The sequence below is a fragment of the Eurosta solidaginis genome, chromosome 3 (genome assembly GCF_040869045.1).
Source record: "Eurosta solidaginis isolate ZX-2024a chromosome 3, ASM4086904v1, whole genome shotgun sequence".
In the NCBI taxonomy this organism is placed as follows: domain Eukaryota; kingdom Metazoa; phylum Arthropoda; class Insecta; order Diptera; family Tephritidae; genus Eurosta; species Eurosta solidaginis.
The window spans coordinates 181,845,797-181,861,478 of record NC_090321.1 but is presented as its reverse complement, the minus strand read 5'-3'; the positions used below and the strand labels follow the sequence as shown (position 1 = coordinate 181,861,478).

Sequence of the window (15,682 nt, the reverse complement as noted above, 5' to 3'; positions counted from 1 at the left end):
CTACCACTGAATCCGTTAAGAACGCATCTAAAAATTCTGCAAAGGAGTAAAATTGTTAAGTCCTAGGACATCACAATGTGGGACAGAATGGGAACAGAATTAGAATTAGTACTTCGTCTTAACGCGATAGTTCTGTGTTAGCTCGACATTATAGGGGGGTCGCTGCAGAGTGTTTACCCATTGTGGGATTATAAGCGTAAAGGTATAGTTTTCCTCGTGCTGTCCTTGACATGGTTGTTCCAGTTTAGTTTACTGTCCAAGTTAGCGCTGAGGTATTTAACATCCGGAAATGTTTGAGCCTCATAACATTTAAGAGTAGCAGACTGAAATATGGTATATTGTATCGGCTGGAGAATAGAACCAGCCTTCGTAGAATTTATTTTTAGCCCCCTATTACTAGACAACCAGTACTTCCTAGTTTCATTAGTAAGGTCATTTTAGGTTCCACAGTACCTCGGGGTACCTTTTCGAATTCCATAATTGGCCGGTCTAGTCCGAAATTTAGTAGGAAGTCGATTATTAGAAGCTTTTTCTATGTCAAACAAAGGTTTGAGTAAAGTCTTCGAAAGAATACCCTTTCCCTATCTGTGTGCTGAGAGAGCTGTCGGATTCGCTCTTGAAGTACATATGTATGTTAAAAACTGGAAAGGTAGCGAATGTTCAGATTATATACATATGTTGTGGACATCTAAGAGTCTCTCCGGGGTTTGGAGGAAAACACGTAAGGCTGATGAACCTGCGTCATTCGGCTTTGTAAACGCAGGCTTCCTTCTTTAAGTAGAATGCATACTATCTTTGGATTGATCCATCTCTGTGGAATGTGGCTGAGTTTTAGCCATGCCTTATTTATTTTCATCTGAATTGAACAAAGAATATCACTGAGTAATCAAAGACAGCAAAAGAAAAGCAAAATGCACAAAAAAATTAAGATTGCACTTGTAGGCTTACTGAAAAGTCAATCAAAAAATATTTTCTTACAACTGTTGCACACCATCATACCCCGTCAATATCTATTACACGTTCTCCTCCATTTATTGCTTTACAATACAATTATAAGCACATAATCAGCTTACCGGTTCCATTTCCTGCTCCATAGTCAAATCACCAAAAGCCGGCATCTGATTATCGCCCGAATCGTATTCTGAATTCACTGAATATTTACTAGCTTTTGCTCGATTATTACCTTGTCTCTTTTGAATACTATCAAAATCCTCGTCAAACGTATCCGGTTGTGCAATATAACGTATACGACGGCGACTAGATTCGCTATGCGAATCACCACTATTCGGACCTGAATCGTAGGAACTGTTTTCGTGTAAAGAACTATCGAATGAATTGACTTGTGGCTGAGGACGTACCACACTACCGACGGCAAAATGTACAGTTGGTTGTAATGGTGGGCCGCGTGCTTGTTCAAGGTCCTCCTTTCTTAAAGCGGAGCCTAGTAAATTGAGATCACGTATATTATTACCCGAGAAATCGCTAGGTTGTGCACTTTCCGCCGATGAAACGACTTCGTCTGCACCACTGCTGCTCGCTGTAGTTACTAATTCGTCAGCAATATACAATGATGTTTCTGACTTGTTACGCAGCGATGTGTTTATCTCGTCGTCGTTGTATATGCCCGGATCTGGATAAATAACTTTACTCGATGATGGATGACGAAAATGTGCTATGTGTGATGATCGAGTTTCTGTTGTGGCAAGCGACGACGTAGATATTTCTTGGTAATCCGATAATACGGCGTTGGATTGTATCGTTTCGGTTGATTGTGTTGCGGATAATGCGGTATCGTCGTTCACCAATATTTGTGGTGCGAGAACCGATTGTTGTTGTTGCGGACTTTGTGTTTTTTTATGCGCTTGATTATTAGAAGCTGCGTGAGAGTCTAATTGAAATTGTATCTGTGTTTCAATTGCTTCCGATGCAATGGCTGATTCCGTAACTGTCTTGGTAGTTGAGTCCGATGGCGTAATGCTAGCACTATTTGTTGGCTTCTTGAGGTTTTTATCAATGAGTGTTGTTAGAGTATCCACATTTGAAGATATTTCAGAGCGTGTTTGTGGGTTAGCCACTATTGATGTGCCGTTACTGCTGGGGTTTGCTTGCAACTGTTGTGTGGAGGTTGCTGACGTTGTCCCTTCAGCGTTGGCTATAATTGTAATCGGTGCTTTTATTGTTGTTGTGGTCGGTTTGGGATAACGATGACCGCGTTGCATTAATTCAGTTTCGACAACTTTTACGGCGGTGGTTGTGGTAGTCGCCGTCGGGTTGGCAACACTTTTGCTTGATGCACTTTTCGTTGAACTTTTAGCGCTACTATTGCGCTGTCTTTTACCAGCGACAGCTGCTGCTATACTAACCGCACCAAAGCGTGTACGCTGCTCACGCCCCACTGAATGATCTGTAGTGATTGTGGCGGCAACGGCGCTAGGGGCAGTACGTGTATTCGTTTTACGTATAGCTCCGGTACTTGCGGGCGGCGTTGTTAGATTTTCTAATGGAAGCCGCGCATTCACTCGTCCCGGTTTGGCGGGAGCGCGCTCGCGTGGCGGTGTATCGCGCGTATTATGTGTGATAACGAACTTTTCGTCAGTGGTTATAGTTGTTGTACGTGTTGTAGATGATTTTTGTGCTATTGCGGTGGGTTGCTTTTGCGTACCTGGAGCAGCACTAACGGTGCCGCCGTTATTACCACTAGTAGCTGTGGTTTTTATTATAGTGACTGCTGCTTCTTTGAGTGCACTCTTCTTCGTTTTAAGCCTTTTCTTTTTTGTTGATGTGGCAGCTCGAGAGGCCGAAGTAGCTGGGCTTAACTCGTCATCCTCGTCGCCGGTAGCTTCTTTAACACTTGACTGCACTTTAGCTGCAATAGGTGGCAGATAATCCGTTTCGGTTGATGCGCCCGCTACTACAGCAGCTGTGACGTCTATCAGTTGCTTGTCGGCGTCCTCTTCTAGCTCATGAACTGTTTTCTGTTGTGTTTCACTAAGCGTTATTTTTACAAGACGCTTTGTACGTGGGCTTCCAACTACTTTATCTGTTGTTGTATTTGTACCGACGTCCTCTACCGTTGTTTCATCTTGATTACCACCTTGTTCTATTACATTATCTACTTCATCATCTTCATCAATACTTTTTTTAATAGCACCGCTTTTCGGTTTTTTCAAACTGCCCAATAGAAAGCGTCGTGCTAACTTACTTTTCTTTTTGGGTTTTGTTTCAGGCGTTATATTGGCAGCATTAATATCGCCAGTTTCCTCCTCACCACCACTAGAGATTACTGTTTCTGGTGCAGATACAATTTCAGCGTATGGTCCTCTAGCAATAGAATTTTCAGTTGAGTCATCTTTCGATAACGGTCGTTTCTTTCTACCCGACAATTTACGTAATGCTGATGTGAAACGTGAGCGTGTTTTACTTTTACGACGTGTTTCCGGGTCTGATTGTACACATTCAGGGTTGCTAGTCTTTGATTTTCCTGTAGTACTCGTAGTATCTGTAGTGGTTGTTGTAGAAGCCGTTCTAGCTAGTGCGCTATCCAAAAGCTCTGTAGATCCAATTTTTTCTAAATCCAAATTTTCATCATCCGTACGAATTTCGGTTTGAGATTCAACGTTTTGCATAGTACAATTATACGCCTAATACACCGTTCAGACTCCGTTCAAATATAAGAACCACTAACGAACTAAATATGTGGTCTAGCAAGCGATTTGAAAAATTATTGCATAATTACACTGTTTGATAAAATAAAAATATAAATTAGGTGAACCCCAGTTGTATTTCAAGTCGAGTACACACAAACTCTATATTCAGAATTTCTACATACCCTCAAAATTTTGTATTTTTAAACGGTTTTATTTAGGTTGAGTTGACTGGCACGAATTTTGTAATTGAAATTTAAGTAACTTCCGATAAGCTACAGGCTTGAAACTTGGAGTATAGTTCAGACCCCGAAGACAATGCAAAAATAAGAAAAAATCGCCGCTAAGTGACGCAAGGATCGAGATATTCACAAAAGTCGTATTTGTGGTCCGATTTGGCTCATATTTGGAACAAATATTACATACAGTCCGGTAGAAGTGACATCAAAATATTTTGGAGTTGTAGGAGGGACAAGCATACGTGGCGCAGAGTCGAGTAAACTCTTTGAAAGGATTATGTATTGAGGACTTAGATTGTAACAAATTGTCAGGAAACAGTCCTTGTAATAATGAGTCACTAAATGAAGTAAATAGAATGAGAAATAATAGGCAATTAAATAAAAACTAAAAACTTTTTAAGTTAAACGGTTTTATTGAAAACAATACCTACATGAATAATAATAATAATAAAAGCTAGAAAATAATTAGGCACGTCCTAGGTACTAGTCATCACACTCCTCATCAATCTACGGCGTTGATCAGACAATTAAATAAAAGCGTTGGACGCGCCAAATTTCTATTGATAGTCATATATAAGACCAACTGAACCTTAATCAGGTTATGATACGCCTGACATTTTTAGAAATTTCACGCGCCCTACGCTTTTGTTTAATTGTCTGATCAACGACCTAGATTGATCACACTCCACGATGACTAGTACCTAGGACCTACCTAATTATTTTCTAGCTTTTAGTATTATTGTTACTTCATGTAAGTATTGTTTTCAATAAAACCGTTTAACTTAAAATTTTTTTTAAATTATTTTTTTATTAATAAGGAGGTTAACAAATATCGGCAAAACAACTTTTAGCTCCCAGCGGCTTTATAAGATGCAATCGTACTTAAAATTAGGGTTTCTTAAAATCTGTTTCTGTTAACAACATTCCGGAAAAATGTTTTCCCCCATACCACTGCAGTCATCCTAATATATACATTAGACTGGGTCGATTTATTAACCGATAGCGCGCCATCGATTTTTCGATAGGATTTGGGCTCAGGTAACAAGTTCCACTACGAATACTCAAAAAAATAATTTTCGAGCCTGCGAAAAAAATGGCGAAAGGGTAAATTTTTCGACCAAAACACTCACCAAAACCCAAAAAATATTTTTTTTTCAAAAAACTGTTGTAAAAACGATAACGAAAATGAAAATTTGTTGGGCTTTGGGGAGTGTTTTGGTCGAAAAATTTACCCTTTCGCCATTTTTTTCGCAAGCTCGAAAATTATTTTTTTGGGTATGCGTAGTGGAACTTTTTTTCCCGAGCCCAAATCCTATCGAAAAATCGATGGCGCGATATCGGTTAACTTTCGTCCATAGAAATCGACCCAGGTTAATATACATACATACTAAATCATTCTCTTGTTTTTATTTTTTCCTCATTCTCTAGAATGAAGATATTTCTTAAAAATATTTTTTAGGTATATTACCTAATGTTTCTCAGACATTTCATTTGGAAAAATTAACGGTTGCATAAGGGTCAGTGCAGCGAAAAAGACACCTCGGATAAGGAATAGTGTACGTGAATCCTAATCTTTTGGGAATCCAATTTTAATAATTATTTTCTTTTGTCAAAAATAAAATAAATGTTTACATTGATATAGTCAGCTGAAATTTATTCGCACAGTTGTGATTCCAATCTGACTTGTCCCAGCCATCACAAGCTAAAATGAGCTTAAAAGTGTTTCTTTGTAAAATATACAAGATACGTTAAGGTACCAATGGAGTCTTACCCTGCAAAAATCGTTGGATCACGTGGTCCACTGGAGTACTTACCATTATACTCCACTGTAATGCAGCAATGGACCAACTCATGTTTCTACACGAACATCCCTGCAAAAATCGCGAGTACTCCATGCATGCATGTATGGAGTACTCGATATGGACCAACCAAGTGCTCCAAAATTAACCACAATTCATACAAAAAATATGGTCCAATTAACATTGCGATGTCCTAGGACTGGATCATATACTCCAGCTCCGCATTACATCAGAGTAATCCATGGAGTACCCACAGTCCAATAAACATCGTGTAGTGATCACAATCGTTAAAAACGAGCAATGTTCGGCTTACAATATGTTCGTGTAGAAACATGAGTTGGTCCATTGCTGCATTACAGTGGAGTATAATGGTAAGTACTCCAGTGGACCACATGATCCAACGATTTTTGCAGGGATATTGTAAGCCGATCATTGCTCGTTTTTAACGGTTGTACTCACTACACGATGTGTATTGGACTGTGGGTACTCCATGGATTACTCTGATGTAATGCGGAGCTGGAGTATATGGTCCAGTCCTAGGACATCGCAATATTAATTGGACCATATTTTTTGTATGAATTGTGGTTAACTTTGGAGCACTCCGTTGGTCCATAGCGAGTACTCCATACATGCATGCACGGAGTACTCGCGATTTTTGCAGGGTAGTTCCTCATTAGAAAAAATGGTAGAGAAAATTGTAATTTTTCGTATAAATTACATCCCTAAGTTTAATGTTTCATTCGTTCGTAATTTTTCACAGTTTTTAAAATTTCTAGTTAAAAGGAAATTACTTAAAGTTTGACTCACAATTGAGTCAAAGGCTTCATCTGTGACTTTGGAATACTTTATAAGGGAAACAAAAATCATGTTCCATAGAATGAATACTATTGTAGTAACACGCCAGTATGCGCGGTTTTCGGACCCTAACAGCAGATTTTAAAGGTGTACTCAAAATTCTCAGTATACAAGTTTTGAATGCTCCACTAGAACTACAACTTGAAGTATGAAGACTAAATTTTCAATCTCGCACTGTGTTATTATTATTAAGAATCGTTTGTTTGAATAAGATCTGTTTTCTGCGTTGGCTGCTTCGGGTTGTGAGTTTTGTGTTAGCTTATCTTTTTGATGATCACACTGCGACTGTGATTTTTTCAGTTATATATTTGTACGTTGTATTTGTAAGGTTTCTTAAATTACATTTGCAGTGTACACATATACTTTACATGTGCAAGTTACATTTTTCTAGCACCATTAGTAGAACATAACATTAGAAATTTTCTTAATTAATCCACTTCACAACACAAAAAATCCGTCAATTATATATATTAAATTCACAATCACTCATCCTTGGTGCCTTACATATTTTATTTCACCAAATAATCCACACATCCTTTTTAAATATATTTTACTGATTGCCACTTATTTAGTTTTAGTAGATTTAGTTTATGAATAATTTTTTTCAGCAAACACCCCCGGATATTTGCGTTCATGCCAAAAGCAATCTTAGTCAACCACCATACGAATTCGTACTGAAAATGTTGTGTTGTTCTGTTGGTTTTTATAAAATTTTTCCTATGTATGTTTAGATGCAAATGGTAGATATGTATGTAGAACGGCGTGATTTTTGCTACGATGCGCCCGCTAGTTGTCAGCGTTAACCAACCGCAAAATGTTGCAGGTGTCGGATTGAGGGGATGATGGACGATACTTATACATTTGTAGAGAAACCAATGCAACGGGTGGTTTCCATTTCAACACTCTCTTGCTACGCTTTGTATCTGTTACTCGGCTGTTCTTTAAGCTTTAGAACAAATAGACTTGGACGCCACAATGCACTGTAAAACAAAGTCTACCGCTCACAGTGGTCGGTCTTATATGGAGTTGGTGCCCAAAAATACTTTCAGTAGAGATATCAACGTGAAACTTTGGTCACGGCTTTACAAACATGTGAGAATAATTTTTTCATAAAATTGGTGCGGGTGATAACCTTTATACCTACCCACAACACCCACTTTCACCGCATGCATACAAAAAGTAAGTAGATGTGGAGGGAAAAGTGGTAAGATGTGTTTATCGCAAATATAATGTTTAATAGGATTAAGGAAAGAAATTAAAGTTATTAAAAGAGCTTGCATATATAACAATAACAAAACAACAAACACACACAAAAGTTTACATTTGCATATCGTCGCCTGGATAAAATAATGTCGTATGTTACATGTAAGTACATATAACATACGACAATAATTTATCAGGTTGACGCTATCAGAAAACTGTCGCAAAACATAGTTAGTGGCATAAAGTGGCAGCTGATATTAACACTTCAGAATTATAAAACTTTGGCTAATAACAAGATATAAGTCCCAACGTGAGGATCAGTGAGGAACCCAACTAAAACTTTAGCTGAAATTGAAATATTTGTGCAAATAAACACTAATAAAGGCACTGGTGAAATTTTAAATAACAAAAAAAAAAAAAAAAACAACAATCTAAAGACATGAAATAAATACCTTTGACTTCAATATTCATTTCCATTTATTTCAATGCAATCATATTTTATGTATTTTTAAATAGCTTAAACTTGCACTTTATTTTTAACTTGCTCACACTGCAAAAACCAACTAATACGGGGTTATGGTATTTTGAAGCTATACTTACACAGTAAAAGTACAGTTCGAATACAAGAAAAACAAATATACCTTTTGAAAGGCTGTTTTAATAAGAGATACTAACAACACATTTGGTAACAAGTTTTCACTTTGATTTTCTTTATTTTTGGCCTATGGAACCGACCACTGTGCGCCTCTTTAAATGATTTAGGCTGTGAGCATTTTTCTTTAGTTTCATTCATTAGCCCTTGAGTGCGCTTGTAATTCTCATCTGGTTAGTGAAATATTTTAAAGACATATTTTAAGTTTATTATCCCAAATAGGGGGTAACAGGTGCATGGCACACTCTGTTCTTCTAAAAAAATAAATAAAATAAAATAAAATAAAATAAAAACGAGTTCAGGATTTTGTGCAAATGGTCTGCTATCATAGCATTGCAAACGTGCGTAGCATATTTTTTACAATACACTGACAAAATATACGGATATGCTATGTCATTGCAGAGACGTAACATCAAAAATTGTAGTTTTGTTTTTATACTCAGTTGAGCAGAGCTCACAGAGTATATTAACTTTGATTGGATAACTGTTGGTTGTACAGGTATAAAGGAATCGAGATAGATATAGACTTCCATATATCAAAATCATCAGTATCAAAAAAAAAATTTGATTGAGCCATGTCCGTCCGTCCGTCTGTCCGTTAACACGATAACTTGAGTAAATTTTGAGGTATCTGAAAATTTGGTACGTAGGTTCCTGGGCACTCATCTCAGATCGCTATTTAAAATGAACGAAATCGGACAATAACCACGCCCACTTATTCGATTTCGAAAATTTCGAAAAACCGAAAAAGTGCGATAATTCATTACCAAAGACGGATAAAGCAGTGAAACTTGGTAGGTGGATTGACCTTATGACGCAGAATAGAAAATTAGTAACATTTTGGACAATGGGCGTGGCACCGCCCACTTTTAAAAGAATGTAATTAAAAAGTTTTCCAAGTTGTGATTTGGCAGTCGTTGAAGATATCATGATGACATTTGGCAGGAACGTTACTACTATTACTATGTGTGTGCTCAATAAAAACTAGCAACTCGAAGAACGACCACGCCACTTTAAAAAAAAATTTTAATATTTAATATTGTAACGAATCTGCCGCAAATCCTCTTATTTGCAATCCTCTGCTAAGTTCGAATCACTAAACTGTTGAATAAATAACTCCAATATTGAATGATGGAAAAATGGCCTGTATTAAGTACTTCACAATAACACTTATACTTTGCTACTCGCTGGCTTAATAACCAAACTGATTGATAACTCAAATGAAACTCTACTATTGGCCGCCAGATCGCGTGCTTAATCAAACTGATTGATAGCTCAACTCAAACTGAATTACTTCTTACTCGCCTGCCCCACTTTTATAGTTTACGCTGCATACTTCTAGGCTCTTCCATTTCCAGAACTTACCAACTATATTCGTGTGTGTATAGTTCTCATATAGTTCCTACTTGTTTACAATTGTCTATTTTTTAGCGCTTCTCAGATGTACATATGTGAGTTTGTAGTTTACAGTCTCCCGCACACACATAAGCGTATAAGTAAATTCATCTGTTTGTGACATCTCATCTCTCGCTGCCTTGTATGTAAATGTAGCTCGTCGGAATGTGTACATATGTGTAAACGCAATTATTGATTCGTTTATGTAGATACATGATGATTGAATTATTGATGTGAATTCACGTCACTGCTTAGCATCGGCCTGGAGATGGCAGCACTCCTTAGTTTTGCTAATATTCGTAACACTGCCCTCCACCTAAGTCTGATCGTCCCGATCAGACAAATCTCCCAATCTAAACGCCGCTAGCATCTCCAAATGTACCACCCTTCTAATCCGTGGTTTCCCAGTGGTTTGTATGCGGTAGATGGTATCACTGATCTTCTTCACAACTTTGTACGGGCCTTCCCAACTGCACCGAAATTGGGCTGGAACACCTTTCCGCCGGTGAGGGTTGTTTAACAGTACCAAATCTTCATTCCGGAAACCTTCCGAATTATTTTCCCTGTCGTACCTGTGTTCCATCTTACTACTCATTATTCTGGATCGTTCTCTCGCACTCTGTTGCTTGGCCAATGAAGAACTACTTTGTAGAGCTTGTTCTTGACGGATTGGCTTCACATACTCAGTATCGTTCCGACGTTTCCCAACAAAAGTGCGCGCTGGCTTGAAACCATCCTTGCATTCTTTCTGAAAAATTCTTTCAGTCATTTTAGTGCGTCCATTAGGGTTTGTTGATGCCGGTCTTTTCCTCGCAGGTACTTTTAATTTCGCTTTATTTGGCACATTCGATCCATCAACCTTTGCTCGATCTACTTTCCTTGACTTTCGTGGTATCTGTCGAATCTCCTCCACCAGCACTCGCTTACTGCTGAACCCTTTTTCCAAACTGAAGTTAAGTGGCACATCTTGGTTCTCATAATGCATCATCCTTCTCTGCATATCGATCTTGATGTCATGGTCAACCAAGAAATCCACTCCCAATATAACTTCATCAACGATCTCCGCCACAACGAATTTGTGTAGAACCATGACCTTCCCAATTAGGACTTCACATATTACTTCTCCCTGGGCTTGGTTATATTCGCCTGTGACCGTACGCAATCTCGCTCCAGGTAATGACTTTACTCTCTTGTAGACCAAATCAGATCGAATCAAGGAATGAGATGCGCCCGTATCTACAGTCAGTACACGCTCCTTGCCATCCACATTCCCTCTGACGGTAAGACTGCTTGATTTCCTTCCAATTTGCGACACAGATATCACAGGACATTCAATAGCCGGGGCAAGTTTTCGTTCTTTATCTCTTACTCGCTCTTGCTCGTCTCCTCCAGCTTTGCGTTTACGGCCACCCACGTTGTTGGAACTATTAGGACCAAGATCGCAATGACGTGCAATGTGACTGGACTTCCCGCATTTGAAGCATTTGATAACTTTTTCACTCCGCTTTTGCGATCCTTTCAGCACCTCCAATATTGCGTCTACCCACTCTGGCCTTTCTACTTCCACACGGCGTGCTTTGAAAACTGGCTTACACAGAAGCAACGCTGTTTCCTGAGTCAATGCATGGGATACCGTTTCAGAAAATGTTTGCTTTGGGTTCGCGTATGTGGCTCGCTTCGTTTCGACATCCCTTATGCCATTTATAAAGCTCTGAATCTTCACTCTTTCCGTGTATTCTACGGGTGCATCCGCATTTGCAAGATGAGCCAATCTTTCAATGTCCGAAGCAAACTCCTGCAAAGTCTCGTTAGCTTTTTGGTAGCGGTTTTGCAGTTCTATTTGAAATATCTGTTTCCTGTGTTCGCTTCCGTATCGCCGTTCTACAGCAGCCATCAATGCGTCATAACTGTTCAGTTCGTACTCTGGAATAGTCTGTAAGATTTCGGCAGCTGGTCCTTTCAATGCTACGAAGAGTGCGGCAACTTTATCTTCCACATTCTAGTTGTTCACTGCTGCGGTCTTCTCAAACTGTAGCTTAAAGACCTGGAAAGGAACAGAACCGTCAAAGGATGGTGTTTTTACCTTTGAATTACTAGTTGAAACTGCTGGGCGATTTAGTTGCAACTGCTCGATACGTCCTCTCAAAGCATCCACCTCGGCCTCGATTTTTTCTTCAAACTGTAAAATTTTTGTATCTTGCGCCTCCAACTTCGAGGAAATACGTCCTTCTTGCTCTTCCAGTTGAGCAGAGATCTGCGATGATATCTGTGCTGAAATTTGAGCCGACATTTCGGATATCCGTGCTTCTTGTGCTTCAATCTTCGCTGTTATACGGTTCTCCTGCGATTCCAGCTGAGATGACATTTGCGACGACATTTCGGATATACGCGTTTCTTGTGCTTCCATCTTCGATGTAATCTGTGTCGACATTTCTGACATACGCGTTTCTTGTGCTTCCATCTTCGACGTAATCTGTGTCGACATTTCTGACATACGCGTTTCTTGTGCTTCCATCTTCGATGTAATCTGTGTCGACATTTCTGACATACGCGTTTCTTGTGCTTCAATCTTTGATGTTATACGTGTCTCTTGAGATTCCATCTGTGATGACATTGTCGATGTTTGAGCAGATATTGCAGCCAATATCATGTTCAGGTCTGTGTTCGCCATTGTCTGCGGTGTTTCTTCCATTTTTGTTATTTCCTCGCCATCAAGAGGAAAGTCATACTCTTCCACATCAATTCCTTCTGCTTCCATTGCCTCTCGTAGCCGTGCCTGAAGTTCAAGTTTAACACCGCTTGTATTCAATCCACGGCTCTCCAACTCCTTCTTTAGTTGCTGGATCTTCAATTCACTGAACTTTGCCATGTCCTTGTTGTCCTCTGGAATTTATTCAACAATTCCTCTTCTGACACCAATTGTAACGAATCTGCCGCAAATCCTCTTATTTGCAATCCTCTGCTAAGTTCGAATCACTAAACTGTTGAATAAATAACTCCAATATTGAGTGATGGAAAAATGGCCTGTATTAAGTACTTCACAATAACACTTATACTTTGCTACTCGCTGGCTTAATAACCAAACTGATTGATAACTCAAATGAAACTCTACTATTGGCCGCCAGATCGCGTGCTTAATCAAACTGATTGATAGCTCAACTCAAACTGAATTACTTCTTACTCGCCTGCCCCGCTTTTATAGTTTACGCTGCATACTTCTAGGCTCTTCCATTTCCAGAACTTACCAACTATATTCGTGTGTGTATAGTTCTCATTGTTTAAGCGACTTAAACTATGAACATTTTTCGTTCGTTTGTTTCAGTAGCCATTGAGTGTGCTTGTAATTCTCAACTGGTTAGTGAAATATTCTAAAGACATAGTTTGAGTTTTTTAATTAAAATGGAGGTTCTTCGGATGGTGTGCTAATACATCAGAGCCCAGTGCTCGCCTCCATATCACACTTTGAAGGGGTTCTTCAAATAGAAGATGAGGTGGCTCATTAGAGCGAAACCTCAGAGTGCCCAACTCTCGCCCCAAATTAAATAAATAGAGGTTTTTCTTGTAGAAAATGGGGTGCCAATACCTCAGAGCCGTCCCGTGCTCGCCTCCATATCACATTTTAAAGGGTTCTTCAAATAGAGGATGAGGTGGCTCAGTAGAGCGAAGCCTCAGAGCCCCCCAGTGCTCGCCCCCAAATTAAATAAATAAAGGTGTACTGATGCTATGCATCCTCCCATGACTTAAATACACCAATAACCCTAAAACTACCCAACTCAATAAATGGAATACATTGAATCAAAAACCCCATAAACTCAATACAGTCCATTAATAATAATAATTTATAAATTAAAAAAAAGGGAATGCTTGGTGGGAGTTGAACCCGCAACCCCGGGCGTTTGGTCGGGTACGTCAGCCACTGTGCCACGACTCATACGCTTACAAGCACATAAAATTACTCATTTATAACTCTTATTAAACTGCTCGCCCTCAATTGCCCAAAGCTTAGACACTCATATAGTTCCTACTTGTTTACAATTGTCTATTTTTTAGCGCTTCTCAGATGTACATATGTGAGTTTGTAGTTTACAGTCTCCCGCACACACATAAGCGTATAAGTAAATTCATCTGTGTGTGACATCTCATCTCTCGCTGCCTTGTATGTAAATGTAGCTCGTCGGAATGTGTACATATGTGTAAACGCAATTATTGATTCGTTTATGTAGATACATAATGATTGAATTATTGATGTGAATTCACGTCACTGCTTAGCATCGGCTTGGAGATGGCAGCACTCCTTAGTTTTGCTAATATTCGTAACAATATCTTTACAGTATATAAGTAAACTATGTCAACATTCAACTCCAGTAATGATATGTTGCAACAAAATACAAAAATAAAAGAAAATTTCAAAATGGGCGTGGCCCCGCCCATTTTCATTTAGTTTGTCTAGAATACTTTTAATGCCATAAGTCGAACAAAAATTTACCAATCCTTCTTAAATTTGGTAGGGGCATAGATTCTATGACGTAACTGTTTTCTGTGAAAATGGGCGAAATCGGTTGAAGCCATGCCCAGTTTTTATACACAGTCGTCCGTCTGTCCTTCCGTATGGCCCTTAACACGATAACTTGAGCAAAAATCGACATATCTTTACTGAACTTAGTTCACGTACTTATCTGAACTCACTTTATCTTGGTATAAAAAATTAACGAAATCCGACTATGACCACGCCCACTTTTTCGATATCGAAAATTACGAAAAATGAAAAAAAAATGCCATAATTCTATACCAAATACTAAAAAAGGGATGAAACATGGTAATTGGATTGGTTTATTGACGCGAAATATAACCTTAGAAAAAACTTTGTAAAATGGTTGTGACACCTACCATATTAAGTAGAAGAGAATGAAAAAGTTCTACAGTGCGAAATAAAAAACCCTTGAAATCTTGGTAGGTATTACATATATAAATAAATTAGCGGTATCCAACAGATGATGTTCTGGGTCACCCTGGTCCACATTTTGGTAAATATCTTGAAAACGCCTTCATATATACAACTAAGGGCCACTCCCTTTTAAAACCCTCACTAATACCTTTCATTTGATACCCATATCTTACAATAATCTTAATTCTAGAGTCACCCCTGGTCCACCTTTATAACGATATCTCGAAAAGGCGTCCACCTATAGAACTAAGGCCAACTCCCTTTTAAAATACTCATTTACACCTTTCATTTGATAACCATATCTTACAAACAAATTCTAGAGTCACCCCTGGTCCACCTTTATAACGATATCTCGAAAAGGCGTCCACCTATAGAACTAAGGTCCACACCCTTTTAAATACTCATTAACACCTTTCATTTGATACCCATATCTTACAAACAAATTCTAGAGTCACCCCTGGTCCACCTTTATGGCGATAACTCGAAAACGCGTCCACCTTTAGAACTAAGGCCCGTTCCTTTTTAAAATACTCATTATCACCTTCCGTTTGATATCCATATTGTACAAACGTATTCTAGAGTCAACCCTGGTCCACCTTTATAACGATATCTCGAAAAGGCGTCCACCTATAGAACTAAGGCCCACTCCCTTTTAAAATACTCATTAACACCTTTCATTTGATACCTATATTGTACAAACGCATTCTAGAGTCACCCCTGGTCCATATTTATGGCGATATCTCGAAAAGGCGTCCACCTATAGAACTAAGGCCCACTCCCTTTTAAAATACTCATTAACACCTTTCATTTGATACCCATATCGTACAAACAAATTCTAGAGTCACCCCTGGTCCACCTTTATGGCGATATCTCGAAAAGGCGTCCACCCATAGAACTAAAGCCCACTCTCTTTTAAAATACTCATTAACGCATTTCCTTTGATACCTATA

The 15,682-nt window shown here is 38.8% G+C and overlaps 1 protein-coding gene across 10 annotated transcripts in view; it reads right to left on the bottom strand.

The window, feature by feature from the left end:
- The window catches only part of Rab32 (RAS oncogene family member Rab32), a 145,605-nt gene that overhangs the window by 21,367 nt on the left and 108,556 nt on the right, over nt 1-15,682 (bottom strand). Inside the window, exons 1-2 of one of the 10 annotated variants that reach the window (XM_067774143.1) lie at nt 7,042-7,183; nt 1,074-3,737 (exon numbers count right to left, since the gene is read on the bottom strand). The exons of 5 other annotated variants lie outside the window; for them this stretch is intronic. In XM_067774143.1, coding sequence (XP_067630244.1) covers nt 1,074-3,626 — 2,553 coding nt within the window. In that variant the 5' untranslated portion in view covers nt 3,627-3,737; nt 7,042-7,183. Of the gene's footprint in view, nt 1-1,073; nt 3,738-3,829; nt 4,222-6,905; nt 6,929-7,041; nt 7,194-15,682 lie in introns of those variants that run through there. 4 more of the 10 variants (XM_067774144.1, XM_067774151.1, XM_067774152.1 and 1 more) reach the window with 4 other exon arrangements.